The sequence below is a fragment of the Zonotrichia leucophrys genome, chromosome 10, assembly GCF_028769735.1.
Source record: "Zonotrichia leucophrys gambelii isolate GWCS_2022_RI chromosome 10, RI_Zleu_2.0, whole genome shotgun sequence".
Classification (NCBI taxonomy): domain Eukaryota; kingdom Metazoa; phylum Chordata; class Aves; order Passeriformes; family Passerellidae; genus Zonotrichia; species Zonotrichia leucophrys.
In genome coordinates, this window is record NC_088180.1 from 19,793,159 (window position 1) to 19,812,266 (window position 19,108).

Genomic DNA, 19,108 nt, shown 5'->3' on the forward strand with positions numbered 1-19,108 from the left:
AAAAAAAATAATAAAATCCGAGAAAAAACAGGAAAACATCTGCTCGCCCAACGTGGGGCTCGAACCCACGACCCTGGGATTAAGAGTCCCATGCTCTACCGACTGAGCTAGCCGGGCGCCACGCGCACCCAGTGGCCGCTACGGGTCTCGGCAGCAGCCCCGCCGGCCCCGGCCATTCCCTGCTCCGGCCGCCAGAGGGCGCGCGTTCCGGCTGATCTGCATATTTAACAATATCGTCTAATTAAACATCATCGCAAACGTCTGCTAATTATCCCCTAATTAAACATTATCCCTTCATCCCGGCAGGTACGGAGAGACCGGAGATGCGGCCTTCATGGGAAAGCTGTGGGCTGCCGGGGCCGCGAGCAGTGTCCGAGAGGGTAATTCATAGAGCCCAGTAACCCCGGCTGTTTGCTCCCGGTGCGCTTCAGCCTGAGAGAAAATAAAAGGAGACAGCGACGGGAAGCCTCGGCCGAGGAAAGGAGGGACGTGGCGGCATCAGCCAAGCACCGCTTTTCATTTGTAATCGAAAATTCACTGAATTTTTGTGATTTTTTAATCGCGATCCTCACGACGGGGTAGACGAAGCAATGCTGCAAGGGAACGCCAGAGGGCGCCATGGGCCACGCCGGTAAAGCGTAACATAAGCCCCGCCCCTTAATGTGCATAACCCCGCCCCTAATGTACATAATCCTGCTCTAATATGCATAACCCCGCCCATCTGGCATGCATTGATGCCTTGAGAGGCTGCCTGGAACAGAGGTGGGCAGAGTTAAAGAATAAAGTAAGGATTTATTAAAAGGCCTTCACAGGGCACACCTTGGGCAGTAAAAGAGCCTGGCTGTGGCTACACCCAAGTTGGACTCCAGGTCACAAGTTTTCACACTGTCATAAATTTTGGTCCATTTCCATATTGGAGTTAATTGTCCAATTGTAGCTCCAGGTTATGCAGTCCCACCCTCCCAGTTTGCTCTCCTCAAATTCAGTGTTATTTTACACTTTTTGGCCCTGAAGCTGCAGCGGTGTCCTTTGTTCTGGGGCTGGAAAAGAATTGTTTTATATGACTGAGCTATGAGGAGAATTGCTAACACTTTATATGAAGTTCTGAGTTATAAACTAACGCGGTACAGAATGTGAAAGCCAAAACTTAAGGCATCAGTATAACCCCGCCCCCTGATGTACATAATCCCGCCCCCTAATATACATAACCACGCCTGGCTGATGTGCATAACCACGCCTGTCTGATGTGCATAACCACGCCCCTAACCCGCACAACCCCGCCCATCTGGTGTGTGTAGCCCCGCCCCCTGTTGTGCATAGCCCCGCCCCCTGTTGTGTGTAGCCCCGCCCCCGCGGAGCCGCCCCGCCCCGCGGAGCCCCCAGCCCGCCCGCCATGGAGCCCCGCCGCCTGCGCCCGCCTGGCCCGTCCCCGTGCCGCGCCTGCGTGGCCGCGCGGGCACCGCGGGACGTCCGGGGCGGCAGCGGGGACCGCGGGGGCGCGCGGGGTCCCGGGACGGGGGCGCGTGCGGGGGAGGCCGGGGGGACCGCGGGAGAGCGTTGAGCGCGGGTGTCCGCGATGTCGTGGATGGCGGGTAGCGCGTGTCCGGGGAGAGCGGTTTGAGCCGGGGACCGCGGGTGAGCGGAGGCTCGGGTGTCCGCGGGGATGAGCGGTTTGAGCGCCGGGTGTCCGCGGGATTGTCCGTGGGAATGATCGCGGGATTGCCCAGGGCGTCGCCGCGGGGTGTCGCGGGATGGTCTCGGGTGTCCGCGGGATTGTCGAGGATGACCGGGTGTCCGCGGGATTGTCCGCAGGGATGTACGGTTCGCGGAGTGTCCGCGGAGAGGGGTTCCGCGGGATTGTCCGCAGGGATGGTTACCGGGTGTCCGCGGGATTGTCCGCAGGGATGGTTACCGGGTGTCCGCGGGGTTGTCCCGGGATGCTCGCGATCCGGACAGCCCGGTGCCCCCGCCGCTGCCGCGCCCCGTGCCCGCGGGCCGGGCACGCTCGGAGCCCGCAGCCAGCCCCGGTCCCCTCCCGGCTCCCCGCGGCCACCGAGCCCCGCCCGGGGAGGCTCCGGGGCGCTTCGTGCCCGCGGGTGCTTTGCCCCCAGAGACGGCGGGTCCCAACGCCGCCTCAAAGCGGGGATTGCATTTTTCGGGAGTTTTTCCGTTGTTTGTTCCGTGGTTATTTTACTGGCAGCCGGAGTTGAACAGCGGAGTTAAGCGGGGCCAGGCGGGGCAGGGCTGCGGAGCTGCCTGACTCCCCTCGCCCGGCCGGCCGGCCCCTAACCCCGACCCTAACGCTGTCCCGGCGGACCCCAGCGCTGGCCCCGGGGGCAGCAGGGCAGTCCGTGCTGTCCCTGCTCCGTCCCAGCGGTCACATCCCGCTGCTGTCCATCCAGCGGGTGGAAAGGGTGTGAGAGGAAAGGTGCAGGACCCTGCAGGTAAGCGCTGCACCCCCTCTCCCCAGAGCCGCGCTCCGGCAGCGACATCGTCCATCCCATCAAGGTCGACGAGAGCGGAGCCTTCCTGTCCTACGACTTGTCGCACCGGGCCCTCCACCGGAGGTCTCCTGCCTCCAGGAGCCAGCTCCCCGCCTTCTACGAGCTGCAGTACAGGGGGCAAGCCCTGAAATTCAACCTGAGCCTCAACAGGCACCTGCTGGCCCCGGGCTTTGTCAGCGAGCGGCGTTTCGGCGGCATCGCGGGCGCCAAGATCCAGCCGCGCTCCTACAACCCGTGCCACATGATCGGGGAGGTGCGGGGCCCGCGGCAGGCGGGGCTGGCTGCCCTCAGCACCTGCGACGGCCTGGTGAGTACAGCCCCGCTCCGCAGCAGCCCTGGGCCGTAAGGGAACGGCAGGAGCCGGGCGGAACTCTTGTTTCTGCCAAAAGTGACGCCAAAACTCCCAGCAGCAGAGTCGGCATCTCATCGTGCACGTCTGGTGGGCTGACTGTGAATTTCCCATGGATTGCAGTGGTTTGGGAGCTCTGCGGGGCTGGGTTTACTTGTTTGTGTCCAAATTCCCAAAAGGAGCAATTCCCTGCCTTGTGCTGCATGAGTGGGATCGTGAGGAGCACACCTGGGAGCGAGGGGCTGGGAGCTGCAGGTGTGATAGCACAGCTCCTGGGCAGCAAAGCTGTTTCCTCAACTCTCCACTGTTTGTATTTCCTGTATTTCCTCCAGTGACCTGGAGGAGGTTGGGGGAAAGGGTTTAGAGCCTCCTGTGTGTTTGCAGAAATGTTCCATGTACCTGGTAGGGCAGTGCTCATGTTCATATCATTCACTTTGGCGGGAGCTTAACTCCATCAGATCCTCCATGGCTTCCCACTGCCAGAGGGCAGGGGTGAATGGGACACTGGGGACAATCCTTCCCTGGGAGGGTGGGCTGGGGCTGGGATGGAATTCCCAGAGCAGCTGGGGCTGCCCCTGGATCCCTGGCAGTGCCCAAGGCCAGGCTGGACCCTGGGGCTGGAGCAGCCTGGGGTGGTGGGAGGTGTCCCTGCCATGGCAGCGGTGGCACTGGATGGGATTTGAGGTCCCTTCCCACCCCAGCCATTCCAAGGTCCCTTGATTCCCCAGCCATTCCAAGGTCCTTTGATTCCATTGATTCCTTGATTCCCCAGCCATTCCAAGGTCCTGTGATCAGTGCCAGGTTCCACCTGGGCTGCAGGCGGCGGCCTCACGGTGGCACTTTGTGTCTCCCTGGCAGAAAGGAGTGTTTCAGCTCATGGACGAGGACTATTTCATCGAGCCCGTGTCCAGCAGCCCCCGGGAGGAGGGAGCAGCCCAGCCCCACAGGATCTACAAGCGCCAGGTGCCCGAGGCCAGGGCTGGGCAGGGCAGGAGCCCCCCGGCCCCGCGGGAGCCCTGCGGCGTGCCAGGTACTGTCCCCTGCTCCGTGTCACCAGTGGGGCTGCACCCCAGGCCTGTGGGCTCATCTGCTGCCCCAGGGGGAATGTGGAGACAGAGCTTTTGCCTTCATTTATACCAAAACTTTGGTTGTGACCTGCCAGGGCATTGGACTTTGGGAGTGGAACTCCCCGCTGCCGTGAGAGTTCCCACTGTGGGCAGAGTGCTGTGGGTCCCTCCCTGTGCGCTGCAGATGGATAAACTCCCAAATCCAACATTTTGACTGCTGAGGAATTCAGTGCATTTCCAGAAGCTCATGGGCACTTTGCTCCCTGATGAAGCTGCAGTGCATTACGTGCTGCACGTTTTCTGGAGCTCTCTGCTTCCCCAAACCGGGGTTTGCTTCTGTAACAGGGTTATCTTCAGGCATTCTTCTGATAATCAAATTAATTATTTAATCTGTGGTAATAATCTTAATGGCTTCTTCTAGGCTTTGAAGTCTGTTCTTGAGTCAAGTCCATTCTGGACTTTGAAGTCTATTATTGACCATTAATTTCTCTGGGTGTACCATGGCCTGTGTGTAATTCACGTGGCTCTCTGTAATCAACACCACTGGAGTGGATGCTGTGCATGCCCTGGAGGGGAGTCCCAAAGGAGTCCCAGAGTCTGTAGGATTTTAGTGACTGCCATCCTCATGCTGAGCTCTGCTGTGTTGCTGTTTGCTGTGCCCACGACAGGCAGGTGCTGCTGGTGTTGCTTAACTCTGTCAGTGCCCAGGGCTGCTGTGTGCTCGCTGGGTGGTGTTGGGCAGGGATCATGCCAAGGGAAATGCCCAAGGATGCCCTGATGCTCACTGGGTGGTGTTGGCAGGGATCATGCCAAGGGAAATGCCCAAGGATGCCCTGATGCTCACTGGGTGGTGTTGGGCAGGGATCATGCCAAGGGAAATGCCCAGGGATGTCAGTGCCCAGGGATGCCCTGGTGCTCACTGGGTGGTGCTGGCAGGGATCATGCCAAGGGAAATGCCCAGGGATGTCAGTGCCCAGGGATGCCCTGGTGCTCACTGGGTGGTGTTGGGCAGGGATCATGCCAAGGGAAATGCCCAAGGATGCCCTGATGCTCGCTGGGTGGTGTTGGGCAGGGATCATGCCAAGGGAAATGCCCAAGGATGCCCTGATGCTCGCTGGGTGGTGTTGGGCAGGGATCATGCCAAAGGAAATGCCCAAGGATGCCCTGATGCTCGCTGGGTGGTGTTGGGCAGGGATCATGCCAAAGGAAATGCCCAAGGATGCCCTGATGCTCGCTGGGTGGTGTTGGGCAGGGATCATGCCAAGGGAAATGCCCAAGGATGCCCTGATGCTCACTGGGTGGTGTTGGGCAGGGATCATGCCAAGGGAAATGCCCCCAGCCCTGCAGCAGCCTCACATCTCAGCTGGGAGCTCAGCACTAAGGACACAATGGGAAGGAGCTCCAAGGAAGCTGAGGCGATTAAACTGTCCCAGTGGCGTTAGCAGTTCATCAGGAGGTGCAGATAGCTGGGATTTCTCAGGCTGGGGCTGAAACGCCCTTTCACAGCACGCTGCTGCTCAGCGCAGCCCAGGAAGTGTGGGAGTCCATTGTTAGGGGAGCCACGAAAGCGATTCCCACTGTGTGGGATGAGGTTTGTAAAGCCTTCACCCAGCTCGGGCTGACCCTGACCTTGCTCTTGGAGCCGTGTCACAGGAAAAGTCCCCGCTGCACAATTCCCAGTGGCTGGTGTGCGTGAGGAGCCGAGCTCTGCCCGCCTCCGCACTCCCAGCCAGCATTCCCCTTGTTCCCCTTGGGAAGGAGCAGAGCCTCTCTCCTCTCCTCTCCCTTTTCTCAGGTTGTTTCTCAAGCATCTCTGCAGTGTTTTCTGTAAATTCCTGTGTCATTATAAACCCTGACTCCGCTTTGGGAGGCTCCCTGTTCCTTGTGGAATATTGCAAATCTTGTTCTGGTCAAAGAAATTCCTTCAAATTCAAATGCTCTGTTTTTTGGTTTTATTTGTTTTTTGTGTCCTGCTCATGTGCAGCAGGCTGAGCTCAGAGTCCTTTGGAACAGAGCATAGCAAAATGCACAGGAGTTATTGAGTTATGGCTCTAAGTGTGGAGCCTTCTCCACATCAAAGGTGACTCCTTTGAATTAAAAAAGAAGATATTAAAGTTGCAGGCACTTGATCAAGGAAAAAAAAATATTTTTCCCCTTCAATCGCTCAGAGTCTCAGGAGAGCCTGGAGCGGTCTGAGAGGCGCAGGGAGCGGTGGGAGCAGAAGCAGCACAGGAGGAGGAGGAGGAGGATCAAGCAGCGCTCCATCAGCAGGGAGAAGTGGGTGGAGACGCTGGTGGTGGCAGACACCAAGATGGTGGAGTTCCACGGCAGTGCCAACATCGAGAAGTACGTGCTGACCGTCATGAACATGGTGAGTGCTGGGCCTGGGGGGCACCCAGAGCCCATCCAGGTCTCCCTGATATGGACAGGGCCGCCTGCCATGGGACCATGGGCATGGGGGATGTGGTGTCCAAGGGAGGTGCTGGACAGCACAGCTGAGGAAGGACAGCCAGGCTGTGGTGGTCTCTGCTGGGTTGGTGCCATGACACAAGCAGAGAAGGAGGTGGCTCAGTCTGTCCCTCTGCTGCTGCCCGGGTGGCACCTCTTGGCACTCCAGAGGAAAGCTTTGGTTGATGCCAGGAAAGGGTGGGATGGGGCAGAGGAGCTCAGGTAACATCCCTGGGTTTCTGGGGGTGATGAAGAACCCAGAAAGCACCAAATCCTTTGGGATGTTAAACACTTCCAATAGGAGTGAGAGCAGAGGGGTCCCCCGGGCGTTTCTGGCTGGGTTCCAGTGCCTGCTCAGATCCATGGAGTGTAAATGGATTTCATGGCAGCTCCAGCCCCGTGTCTGCTCTTGCCTCCCATGTGGGGAATTCCTGAGATAGGAATTCCTGTCAGCAGCCTCAGCAGCTTCCCCTGCAGGAGCTGCCGAGCTGGAGGTGGCAGGGCCAGCGTGCTGGCTGCTCTGTGTCCCCTGCCATGTCCCCTGGTGTCCCTCTGCAGGTGGCAGGGCTGTTCCACCACGCCAGCATCGGGAACCCCATCAACATCGCCATAGTGCGGCTGATCCTGCTGGAGCACGAGGAGGTGAGCCCCAAACTGGCCCGGGCTGGGCTGGAGACCCCCAGGGTTTGCCTCCCTCCTGGGCTGTCCCCCTGGCCCGGCCCAGTGTGCGTGTGGGAGAAATCCAGGTGCCCACCTTTGCCTCCTCCTCACGGCTGGTGGGCCAGGGATGGGGTGGGGTGGGCAGAGGAGCTGCAGAGCCTGGTTTGGGCTGGTTTGTGGTGGCACCCACAGTGTCACTGTGCTGCCAGAGGGCTCTGGGGCGCTGGTGGTCGTGTCCAAGCTGCCCTGGTGGTTCTGGGGGGTCTGAGGCCACTCAGGGTCTCCAGAGCCACGTCCTTCTCTGTCAGCCAGCACTCGGGGTTTTCCTGCTGTGGTTCTTAACCCCTGTTACTGGGTGATTTAATGTTTTGGTTGAATCACAGATGAAAAGAAAGCAGGAAAAGGGCTGTCTTCCCACCCAGCCTACAAGCTATAAACATGGAGCAATTCCATCTGGATGGCAGTCACTCCCAATCCCCCTCTGATGTGCCTGGGCTTGGACCCCTCCCCTCCCCATCCCAAAACCCAAACAGCTCCAGCAGATCTCCCTTTTTGTTGGCAGGAGGACCTGAAGATCTCCCACCACGCAGACAACACCTTGAAAAGCTTCTGCAAGTGGCAGAAGAGCATCAACGTGAAGGGAGACTCGCACCCCCTGCACCACGACGTGGCCGTGCTGCTCACCAGGTGTGGGGCCCACGCAGGGCTGGGGCAGCCAAAAACCCACCTGGCTGCAGGTGGGACAGCCAGGGAACATCTCCTGGCAGCTCTTGGAGTCTCACTCTCCCTGCCTGGACACCTGCATGTAATGTGAAATCTGGGGGCATTTCCCAGTGGCTGCAGCTGCTGTGGAAGGTGGCCCTGCCCATGGCAGGGGTTGGATTTAGATGATCTTTAGGATCCCTTCCAACCCAAAGCGTTCCATGAGTCTGCGATTCCATGGACTGGTCCAGATCTCAGGTTTACACCTGGACACAGCTCCCAGCTGAGGTTTCCAAACCAGGTTTTCACCGTGGCCCCGTTGCCAAGCCCCAGAAGGGCTGGATCCAGGAGCTGTACATGGCATTAACTCTCCTTTTTCCCTCAGAGGCTGGGCTTGGCAGAGGAGCCCCTGGGAAGCCCCTGGCCTCCCACGGAGCTGGCAGGAGTTCCTGCCTCTGGCCAAGTTTGTGTACCTTGCAGTCAGAGCCTGCTTTGAGGCTTTCAGGCTGCCTGAGCTGGCTGCTGTGGTGCTTTGGGTGATGATTCACAACCCACAGCAGCTCTGTCTTCCCAGGGAGGTTGCTTTGTAGCAGAAATGAGGCACTTCAGGCCTTGTACTTCAGTGGGGCTGTTCTTCCTGGGTGGCTGGAGCTGCCCTGGAAAACCACGGCACCTCTGGGATGTGCTTCCCCAAAGCATTGTTTGATTATCCCCAGCATCAGCTTTATTTATACAAGGGAATAAATGCAGCCAGGCTGGCCAGCAGCTCCCATTAATCAGGCTTAATGGTGAGCTGGGGATACTGGGAGAGGAAAGGGGGAAGGAAAGGTCACAAATGTTTCCCCTGTGGAAGGAAGCTGGATGTCCTGCTCTCACTCCTGTTTGGCCGCTGTCCGTGTGCCGCGTCCTGCCGCCTTCCAACGCCCTCTCTGCTCTCTGTCTGTCTGTCTGTCTGTGTGTGTGTCCCCTCGGCCAAGGAAGGACATCTGTGCTGCCATGAACAGGCCCTGTGAGACCCTGGGGCTGTCCCACGTGGCCGGGATGTGCCAGCCCCACCGGAGCTGCAACATCAACGAGGACACGGGGCTGCCGCTGGCCTTCACCGTGGCCCACGAGCTGGGACACAGGTACCACCCTCCTCCTCCTCCTCCTCCTCCTGTTCTCTGCGTGCACCTGGGGCTGGAGAGGGCATGGGGGAAGGTGGGAGAGGCTTCCCAGGTGTGGGTGCAAACACTCCCTTGCTCCCTGAGGGTTTCATTCCAGAGATAAGTTTTGGGTTGTCCCACGTTTAATGAGAACACACAATCCAAGGCAACCTGGAGAAATTGCACCTGTGTATTGTCCTGGGGTGGTGTGGGAAGGTTCTGGAGCAGGGGTTGCCCATTGAGAGGTTTTAAAGTAGGATCTGTCTGTAATATCAGCGACAGAATTTTGCTTGTCCCGGTTTCAGTTAAATTTGACAAGATCACTTGAACATTGCAGTTTCAGTTAGACATAGACATCTAACTGAAGACATAGACATTCCCAATAGACATCTGCATGTGGGAAAGCACCCACCAGCGAGATGTTGTTGAATATCCCTGGGTTTTCAGTGGGGAAGCTGCAGTGAGAGCAGGGACAGAGCTCAGGGCTGTCAGTGCACATGCCCAGGGCAGTCCCTGCTGCGGGGCCGGGAGCGGCGGCGGCGGTGGCTGTGGTGCTCGTGCCTCACCTCCCCTCCGTGGGCTGTGTCTTACACAGTTTTGGGATTCAGCATGATGGAAGCAGCAATGACTGTGAGCCAGTTGGGAAAAGACCTTTCATCATGTCTCCACAGCTCCTGTATGACACGTCCCCCCTCACCTGGTCCCGCTGCAGCCGCGAGTACATCACACGCTTCCTCGAGTGAGTGCTTCCTCCTCTTCCTCCTCACTCATGGGGCTGGGGGTCGGGGCCCAGGCACGGGGGTGCTCTTATCCCTGAGATATCTCACTAAGAAAGCTGGGGGTCTTTGCCCAGAGCAGCTGTGGCTGCCCCATCCCTGGGAGTGTCCAAGGCCTGGGGTAGTGGGAGGTGTTCCTGCCCATGGCAGGGGTGGGTGAGATGGGCTTTGAGGTCCCTTCCCACCAAACCATTCCACGATTCCATGGATCCTCCCTGGGTTGCCTCACTCTGTGCTGTGAAGGGGGCTCAGGGGCTGTGGCTGCACATATAAACCCAGATAAACCAGCTGCACAGATAAACCCTGTTTTCCCTCAGTGCTCCCTGCAGCTTCTGCAGAGTCTCTCCGATTCCCTCTGCCTGTCATGGGCAAACCAGATCCAGCCAAATTCTTCCCTGCCTTTGTTTATTTTTAGCACCCGTGGCTGATTTTCCAGCCTGTTGTTAGGAAGTTCCGAGGAGCCCAGCCCGGAGTTTGGTTTGTCAGCCAGTGGTTTGCACTGGGGAACATTTCCCCCGTGCTGCAGGAGGGTTTGAGGAGCAGCGAGGGCAGAGCTGGGCCAGGGAGGCTGCTGGGGCCAGGCTCCGCTCCCAGATCCCAGCCTGGGCCGTGTGGGTTGGCCCCGTGCAGGGGAATTAGTGCTGATTTATGGCTTTCAGAGGAATGGAGCTCTCCCGCTTCCGCAGCGCTCTTGGCCCTCTGCTTGTAGCCTTCACTTGGGCAGGAAGAATTTCCTGCCTGTGCTGACCCCGGGCTGCTGCTGATGGGGAGGCAGAGCAGCTGGAGGCTCCTCTGCTGGGGTTTGGTGTCTCTGCTCCCCCAAAGCAGCAGCTCTTCCTTGGGCTGTGACACCCGGGCACAGACAGTGTTGTAACGGGATGCTGGCAGGAGGACGGCAGGGAGGCAGCCAGGAAACCCGACCCTGCTGACCTGGGGTTGCTGGGTGTGCTGGAACAGACCTCATGTTCGGGAAAACCACGCTCTTGCATGGTGATTATTATTATTTTACACAAGATCATTGTTATTTCACAAGCACTGCTGAATGTTGGAGCGTCTGATTCTGGCAGCAGCAGGGCCCCAGCACTGCAGTCAGTGCTGCTGCAGCTGGGGCTTCACTCAGGGTCTGCCTGGGCATCAGGGCACTTGGTGCTGTCCCTGCTGTGGCAGCTGTCCCCAAGGAGGGTGTCCCCTCTCTCAGGCCACTGTAGGGTGCTGGCACAGCGTGGCTGTGATGCTCAGTGCTGGAGGGACCCTTCAGTCATTGCTCTAATCAGACAACCAGATTTTCAGCCTCTTTCCACAGTGCTGGAGCTCTTCTTCCATCATCCTCCTCTTGCCAGGGCCTGCTGCCCTTGCCCTGCCCTTGCCAACCTGTGCCAGCCCCTGCAGCCCCATGGCTCTGCTGCAGATTCTTCCCAAGCTCCAAGCTTTGCCTTTGTTTTTGTTGAATTCTGTCCTGGCTTCTTTGGACCCTTCCTCCAGTTCTCTGGGAGCTTTTGGAATTTTAATCCTGCTCTCAAATGTATCTGCAGATCCTGTCAGGCTGCTCACAGATGGGGATTTAATCATTGCTCCATCCACTCCATCCTCCAGCTCGTTAAGGAGCGGGCTGGAACAGGCAGAGCAGTGCAGGCCCCTGCATCTTTCCCTGTGGACTGGGATTTACTGCACACCCCTGGAAGCCAGAGGGAAACTCAGGCCAATTTTTCCCTGCTTGGAGATGTGTTTTGGCCAATTGAACAGAAAAGGAGAATGACTGTAAAATATTTAACAAAGCAATAGATTCTGGAAAAGCTGGAAAGCTGAGGCAGATCCCAGTGACCCCAGACTGGACAGAGACCCCTCTGTGAGCTGGGGCAGGGCAGGGGGGGCCTGGGGAGCCCAAACAGGCACAGGGTGAGGAGTCCAGAGCAGCACAAGTGTCACACCTGGGGCTCATCCAGGATGGAGTGCTTGAGCCTGGACTTTTTCCAGTAAGGACACCTTCTGTGTTTGGAGAAAACACTCCAAGTGTACAGAATGGGATGGGCTTTAAGGCTCCTTCTAATCCAAACCACACCAGGGTTTTGGGATTCTGTGGAAATACGTGGGGAGATTCCCTGCAGCGTGTGCCTGGCACAGGCTGCCCAATCCATGCCCCATCCATCCCAGCTCAGCCCCACATCACCCACAGGGATGGGATCCTGCCCTTCCCACTGGGCTGGCAGCAGCAGGTTGCCCCTGCTTTTGGGAGCTTGGAAATGGAGATTTTTGAGTCCCTGGGCTGCTGAGAACAACCCCTTTCCATAGGGAAATAGAGGTGTATTTCAGTGAGGACATGCAGGGGAGTCAAGGGGCTGTCTCCAGCCCAGGGAGCTGTTTGCAGGTGTCCCGTGTGGAACTCGGTGGTGGGATGGGAAAGGGAGGAGGGTGCTGGTTCTGCTGGGCATCACCCGTGGCACTGCCAGCGCCCCAGAGCAGCAGCTCCCCTGCTCCCAGCCCTGTTCCCGTGCTGCTGCTTTGGCTCAAAAAGGAATCTCACTGCACGTGAATTCCCAACAACCCCGAGTAATCCGATCCCTCCGCAGCCTTGCCAGAGCCCCGGCCTTGCTGGAAACGAGTTTGTTGAAATAACACCGCGGGCTGAGCGGGACAATCCCGGTGTGTTTGGGAGGTGTCAGCAGCAGCTGGAGCAGGGCAGGCACCTCTGCCCCAGAGCTGTCCTGTCCAGCCTGGTCTGAGCAGGGCAGGGGCACGTCCAGCTGCTTATCATCTTCTTTATTCATCTCTTTTATTAATCTCCTTTTTTCCTGTTAGCAGCATATGCAGGGACACTTCTGGAGCTTGTGGCTCCACTGGGACATTTATGGCTGTTGCCCCTTCTGTCTTTGTCCCTTCACCTTCCCCATGTCCTGCCACCCTGGAGGGACATAGGGGTGTCACTCCAGGGGGCTCCCACCCCAATGAGGTACCCAGAGGTGCCCACCCACACCGGGGCAGCCTCAGGGACTGCAGAGCCAGGGCTGTGTCAGTGGGAAATGCTGGTTGCTCATCCAGGGCATTGAGCAGTGCCCATCCCCTGCCAACGGTGTGGGACACTGGGTGACGCTGCTGTGGGACAGTGGGTGACTGCTGTGGACAGTGGTGCACTGCGGGACACGGGTGACACTGCTGTGGGACAGTGGTACTGCTGTGGGACACAGGGGCATGTGAGGACCGGTGACGCTGCTGTGGGACAGGGGACAGCTGGCGTGGTGACACGCGTGGCCGTGACATTGCTGGGGACACAGGGTGAGCTGCTGGGACATGGTGACACTGCTGTGGGACAGTGGGTGACACTGCTGTGGGACACAGGGTGACATTGCTGTGGGACACGGGGTGACGCTGCTGTGGGACACGGGGTGACGCTGCTGTGGGACACGGGGTGACGCTGCTGTGGGACAGTGGGTGACGCTGCTGTGGGACACGGGACATTGCTGTGGACACGGGTACGTGCTATGGGACACGGGTGACCTGTGTGGGACAGGGTGACACTGCTGTGGGACACTGGGTGCATTGCGTGGCACTGTGTGGACATGGGTGACACTGCTGTGGGACATGGGGTGACACTGCTGTGCCCTCTCTTGCAGCCGGGGCTGGGGGCTGTGCCTGGATGACCCCCCGGCCCGGGAGCTGCTGGACTTCCCCCTGGTGCCCCCGGGTGTCCTGTATGACGTGGGCCACCAGTGCCGCCTGCAGTACGGCCCCTACTCCACCTTCTGCGACGACATGGACGTAAGGGGGACATGGGGGGCTCTGGGGGGCTTGGCTGGGGCTGTGCCCACCCTGCCACAGGGAAGGATGTGATCTGTGCCCCATGGATGGACCTGTGCCCAAGGGAGGGATGGATGTGTCTGAGGGATGGATGTGATCTGTGCCCCAGGGATGGACCTGTGCCCAAGGGAGGGATGGATCTGTGTCTGAGGGAGGGCTCCGTGCCCAAGGGAGGGCTCTGTGCCAGGCAGGAACCTGTCCCTCTCTCCCCACAGAGTGTCTGCAGCACGCTGTGGTGCACGGTGGGGAACACGTGTCACTCCAAGCTGGATGCAGCTGTGGATGGCACAGCCTGCGGGGACAGCAAGGTAACGGTGGGGACATCCTTCTATGGCCTTGGGGAGCCCTGCTCCTGCACACACAGGGCTCTGCAGGGTCACTGCAGGATGGGCTCATCCCATGCCCCTGCTCTGCCCAAACACCCTCTGCCCCAGCAGGGACTGCCCTCAGGGAAGGTGACTCACTTGGGGTCACCTGAATCACCTGGGAAGGTGAAACGCACAGTTAATGACCGTGGCAGGAGAGCACAAGGCTGGTTCTGCTGCCATGGTGGATGCTCCTCTCTGGGATCTTTCCCACTGCTGGGGAGCCCCTCTGGGCTGACACTGGGGAGCCCCACTGGGCTGTGGATCCCCTTGCTGAGGGGTCTCCATGGAGCTTTGGGTCTGTTTTCTCCCTCAAACCCTCACACAGCCCAACACCTCTGGGTTTCCCACGGCTTGAGGAGCTGCAGGCTCTGGCAGAGCCCAGCTGACCCCAGGCACCCCCATGCAAGCAAAGCAGGGATTTCCAGGGCCCAGTCTGTGTGCTGAGCCCCAGTTCTGCCCACCCCTGACCCCGTGCTCCCCTCCTTTCCCCACAGTGGTGCTTCAATGGCGAGTGTGTTCCCGTGGGCTTCCGGCCCGAGCCCATCGACGGCGGCTGGAGCTCCTGGAGCGCCTGGGCCTCCTGCTCGCGCAGCTGTGGGGCAGGAGTGCAGAGCGCTGAGAGGCACTGCAGCCACCCCACGTAAGCCAGCCCCGAGCCTGCGCTGCCCACGCCCGGGACAGCAGCCAGGGTCACAGAGTGCCAGGGTGGTTTGCCTGGGAGGGACTGGTTCCATCCCCTGCCCCGGAGTGCTGGGGTGGTTCTGGTTCCATCCCCTGCCCCGGAGTGCTGGGGTGGTTCTGGTTCCATCCCCTGCCCCCAGATGGTGCCATGGGTTGGGTTTCTGGTTCCATCCCCTGCCTGGAGTGCCAGGGTGGTTCTGGTTCCATCCCCTGCCCCAGAGTGCCAGGGTGGTTCTGGTTCCATCCCCTGCCCCGAGGTGGTTGGGGGGGTGGTTCCATCCCTGCCGTGCGGGTGGTTCTGTTCATCCCCTGCCCCGGAGTGCTGGGTGGTTGGTTCATCCCTGCCCAGAGTGCTGGTTGCTGGTTCCATCCCCTGCCCCAGAGTGCCAGGGTGGTTCTGGTTCCATCCCCTGCCCCAGAGTGCCAGGGTGGTTCTGGTTCCATCCCCTGCCCCAGAGTGCTGGGGTGGTTCTGGTTCCATCCCCTGCCCCAGAGTGCTGGGGTGGTTTGCCTGGGAGGGACTGGTTCCATCCCCTGCCCCAGAGTGCCAGGGTGGTTCTGGTTCCATCCCCTGCCCCAGAGTGCTGGGGTGGTTTGGGTGGGAGGGACTGGTTCCATCCCCTGCCCCGGAGTGCTGCACTGTGACCCAAACAAAGGGCAGAGGCTCCACGCTCAGAGATGTAAAACATATCCACAGTGTCCTTCAGTGACAGAACAGCAACCCAGGCATTCTTGGAGCCTGATTCAGAGTTGTTTTGAAAAATCCTGCTGCAGTTTATCACCCTGCTGCATTCCATCAGCCAGTGCTGGCTGGAAGTGTCCAGGCACTGCTGGAGGAGCTGCCATCTCCATCCTGGCATTTCTGCTGACCCATCTGCTCCCCACATGTCCCCTTGGTCACCAAACCCCTGCTGCACAGATTCAGCCAAAACCCCCAGCTTGCCCTGGTGTCAGAGCAGCCTGGGATGGGGAGGAAGGGGGCTTTTAGTGATGTTCCGGGGGAGTTGCTTTTCCATGGCATGGGGAGCTCTGGCAGCCCCAGCAGTGAGCTCCTGTCCCTCCCAGCCATGTTCTGCCCATCCTCTTCCTCGGCTGAGTTTGGTATGTGCTGCTGGGCTCTTGAGGGAAGTGCTCTGTCGTCTCGGTCCTGGGTCAGGACCTGATTTGTGTTTGACATAAACGCTGTGGCAGAGGTGCTGTGGTGGTTTGTGGAGTGTTCAAACACAGCTGTGGACAGGCAGGAGAGCAAACACTGGGAATTTCCCGGGCAGTTGTTTGCTTTGGCCACTGGAGGTAAATCTACAGCTTTGCCCTTGGGATGAGGTGAGAAAATGTGTGCTGGGCATCCCCCCCTCCCACAGCCATTCCTCAGGGCAGAGCGTGTAAACACAGCCCTAAAATAATCATTAGCTTCATTCTCTTCAGCACAGTGTGCCCAGGGGAAGGAATTCTCATGGGGGCACTGGGACATGGGATGTGGACAGTGGTGTGACTAAGGACAAGGCAGCAGGGTGGGAGATGGTGGCTGTGTTGTGAGGCTGTGCTGGCATCTGAGGAAAGCACTGCTGTGCTTCTCGAGTCTCTCTTGCTTTAAAAAGCCCACTGTCAGCTTTGCCATTCCCTGGGGCAGCAGAGGAGCAGAGCCAGGAGGATTCCCTGGGTGGGATGGAGAGCAGCTCCTCCAGAACAGCTGCAGGACGGGCACCAGGCTGGAGGGGCTTGGAGCCACGTGGTCTGTGGAAGGTGGATGGAACACCCATGGCAGGGGGTGGGACAGGGATGGGCTCTGAGGTCCCTTCTGACCCAAACCATTCCAGACAGTACTCTGAAGTCCCTCTGAGCCAACCATTAACTCTGACCTAGTCCTCCCACCAACCATCCACAGCTCAGTGACTCTGAGGTCCCTTCTGACCCAACATTCACATCGTCACTTGAGTCTCTGACCAACATGCCCAGCTCAGTGACTCTGAGGCCTGTGCCCTGCCAGCCCTGGTGACTGTGTTTGCCTCCCCCAGGCCCAAGTACGGGGGCCGGTACTGCCTGGGCGAGCGCAAGCGGTTCCGGATCTGCAACGTGCGGCGCTGCCCCCCGGACCGGCCCTCCTTCCGCCAGGTGCAGTGCAGCCAGTTCAACCCCATGCTCTACAAGGGCAAGCTCTACAAGTGGACACCAGTGCCCAACAACAGTGAGTGCAGGGCACAGGCCTCAAACCGTGAGCTGCCCTTTGTGTCCCTGCCTTGCCCTGCAGCTGTGCTGTGTTTTGTATGTTACGCTGCCCTGGGCTTGCAGGGCGGATGGTGCTTTTGGCTGTGCAGTGCTGGGGCTGAGTGTGTGCCTGTTCCCCAGTGAACCCCTGCGAGCTGCACTGCCGGCCCGAGCACGAGTACTTTTCGGAGAAGCTGCGGGACGCCGTGGTGGATGGCACGCCCTGCTACGACAGCGACGCCAGCCGCGACGTCTGCATCAACGGCATCTGCAAGGTGGGCTGGCACCCAGGCCTGGAGGGCACCCATGGGGCAGCACCCAGCCTTGGGCACTCAGCATCCCCTCCCTCTGGTGCTGAGCTCGCTCCTTTTGCCATTCCCCCTTGGAGAGCGTTCCTGGTTCCTGTGGGGTGGGTGCTACGGGCTGTGTCAGCCTCTGTGCTGGCCTCAAGGAGCCAGAGCACCACCCAGGCCAGGATGGGTGCAACCTGGAGCAACCTTGGAGCACCCTGGTCTCAGGGAGGGTGTCCCTGCCCATGGCAGGGGGCTGGAAACTGCATTGTCTTTAAGGTCCCTTCCACCCCAAGGCCTGCCAGGGTGCTTGAATCCAAGGTCCCTTCCAGCCCAAGGCATGCCAGGATGCTGTGAATCCCCTGGGGACGATGCAGGCGGTGCTGGGACGGCCTGGGAAGTGCTGGTGTGGGGCTGGTGTGTGTGGGGCTGACAGGCTGCCTTGCAGAACGTGGGCTGTGACTATGAGATTGACTCTCACGCCGTGGAGGATCGCTGCGGGGTGTGCCACGGGGACGGCTCCACCTGCCACACCGTGCACAAGACCTTCGAGGACAGCGAGGGGCTGGGTAAGGGCACCCACTGCTGTCCCCAGAGCACCCCGTGCTGCTCCAGCACAGCTGGGCTGCTGCTGCTCCTTTGGAGGGGGAGGTTAATTCCAGCTTGTTGATATTTTTGGGGATAAGGCAGCAGGGAACTCAGGTGGGGCTTGGTGCCCACTGGTGCCTTACAGAGGTGCAAGGATTGGCACAGTGCTGGCACCCGGGGGACACAGCACCCACCCAAGGACAAAAATCGTCTCAGACACCTCTGACTCCCCCAAGGCCAACGCTTGTTTCCATTCCCAGGCTACGTGGACATTGGGATTATCCCCGTGGGAGCCCGGGAGATCCGGATTGAGGAGGTGGCAGAAGCCGGGAATTTCCTGGCGCTGCGGAGCGAGGACCCCGAGAAGTATTTCCTGAATGGAGGCTGGACCATCCAGTGGAACGGGGACTACAGGGTGGCAGGGACCACCTTCACCTACAAGAGGACAGGCAACTGGGAGAACCTCACCTCTCCGGGGCCCACCGTGGAGCCCGTGTGGATCCAGGTAGGATGGATCCTGCCGTGGTCCCTCCCAGCCCTCCCTGCATGCAGGGGATGGGCTCTGCCCTCCTCAGGGTGTGTTTCTCTGAGAGCCAGCACTGGGACAGCCAAGCACACGCTGCCAGCCCGGGGATGTTTCCAGCCCACACCACTTGGAGCTGAGCCTCGTCCCCTTTGCAGCATTCTGCAGAATATTTGCGCAGGAGAGGGAGTGTGAGGAGAAGGAGCTGTTTCCTGAAGCCTTTCCCATATCTTATCACCAGCAGGGAAAGAGCCCCCGGTGCTTCTGGCTGGGCTGGACAGGAGGGAGGGAGGGAGGGAGCTGCCAGCTCACGCAGAGCTGTGGGAGTCACTGTCCTTGTGACCGTGAGGCCAAGCCTTCCTCTGCAGAAACCAGTGGGAATGATCCCACACGTGATGGCACAGCTGGCACCAGGCTGGCATCCCTCGTGGTGCAGGGGTGGTGGTGGGCACGGAGCTGCATCCCACGGACCCCCAGGATCCCCCTGCCCTGGCAGCCGTGGCTCAGCCCCACGCACTCCCCAGAACATCCCCTCCTTTGCACGGGCTCTCCCAGAGCAGCCTCAATCTCCTCCTGCCTTTCCTTCAGCAGCAGCTCGGGTGGGGTGTGAGCAGCATCCTGGGCCTGCTGCTGCCAAGGGCTGCTGTTAATGGGAGTGCTGGCGTGCTCAGCACCCACAAATCACTTTCTGGGATTCATAGCCTAATTAAAACCCGTGGACAACAACGTTTCGATGTTCATGGAGAGGTTTTGGAAAGGCGCCCTGGCTCTCCCGCTGAAGCTCCAAGAACAACAAAGCTTTGGCAATAATGGGAGTGCTTAGGCTAAGAAAAACAGGGATGAACTCCCGGCCCTGGCGAGGCGGGCGCTTCCAGCAGGGCTTGTGTCAGCCACGGGAGCAGCAGGAGCCCCTCTGCAGTGGGAGGCAGCTTGGGCAATTCCCCCCGTGGGCAGGGACACCTTCCACACACCCGGTTACTCCAAATCCCACCCAGCTCTGTTGGGGTGCT

At 59.5% G+C, this 19,108-nt stretch overlaps 1 protein-coding gene and 1 non-coding gene across 2 annotated transcripts in view; one reads left to right on the plus strand and one right to left on the minus strand.

Moving 5' to 3' along the window:
* Positions 1-44: 44 nt before the first annotated feature.
* Positions 45-117, minus strand: TRNAK-CUU (transfer RNA lysine (anticodon CUU)). Its single transcript has one exon. It is a non-coding gene; the product is annotated as a tRNA-Lys (tRNA).
* A 1,634-nt stretch (positions 118-1,751) lies between these two features.
* The window catches only part of ADAMTS7 (ADAM metallopeptidase with thrombospondin type 1 motif 7), a 34,329-nt gene continuing 16,972 nt past the window's right edge, over positions 1,752-19,108 (plus strand). The window contains exons 1-16 of the mRNA XM_064722496.1: positions 1,752-1,816; positions 1,903-2,096; positions 2,471-2,811; positions 3,712-3,883; positions 6,089-6,291; positions 6,927-7,010; positions 7,591-7,715; positions 8,708-8,857; positions 9,471-9,614; positions 13,260-13,404; positions 13,659-13,751; positions 14,306-14,451; positions 16,508-16,677; positions 16,839-16,972; positions 17,436-17,556; positions 17,836-18,080. Coding sequence (XP_064578566.1) covers positions 1,752-1,816; positions 1,903-2,096; positions 2,471-2,811; positions 3,712-3,883; positions 6,089-6,291; positions 6,927-7,010; positions 7,591-7,715; positions 8,708-8,857; positions 9,471-9,614; positions 13,260-13,404; positions 13,659-13,751; positions 14,306-14,451; positions 16,508-16,677; positions 16,839-16,972; positions 17,436-17,556; positions 17,836-18,080 — 2,532 coding nt within the window. The remainder of the gene's footprint in view (positions 1,817-1,902; positions 2,097-2,470; positions 2,812-3,711; positions 3,884-6,088; positions 6,292-6,926; positions 7,011-7,590; positions 7,716-8,707; positions 8,858-9,470; positions 9,615-13,259; positions 13,405-13,658; positions 13,752-14,305; positions 14,452-16,507; positions 16,678-16,838; positions 16,973-17,435; positions 17,557-17,835; positions 18,081-19,108) is intronic.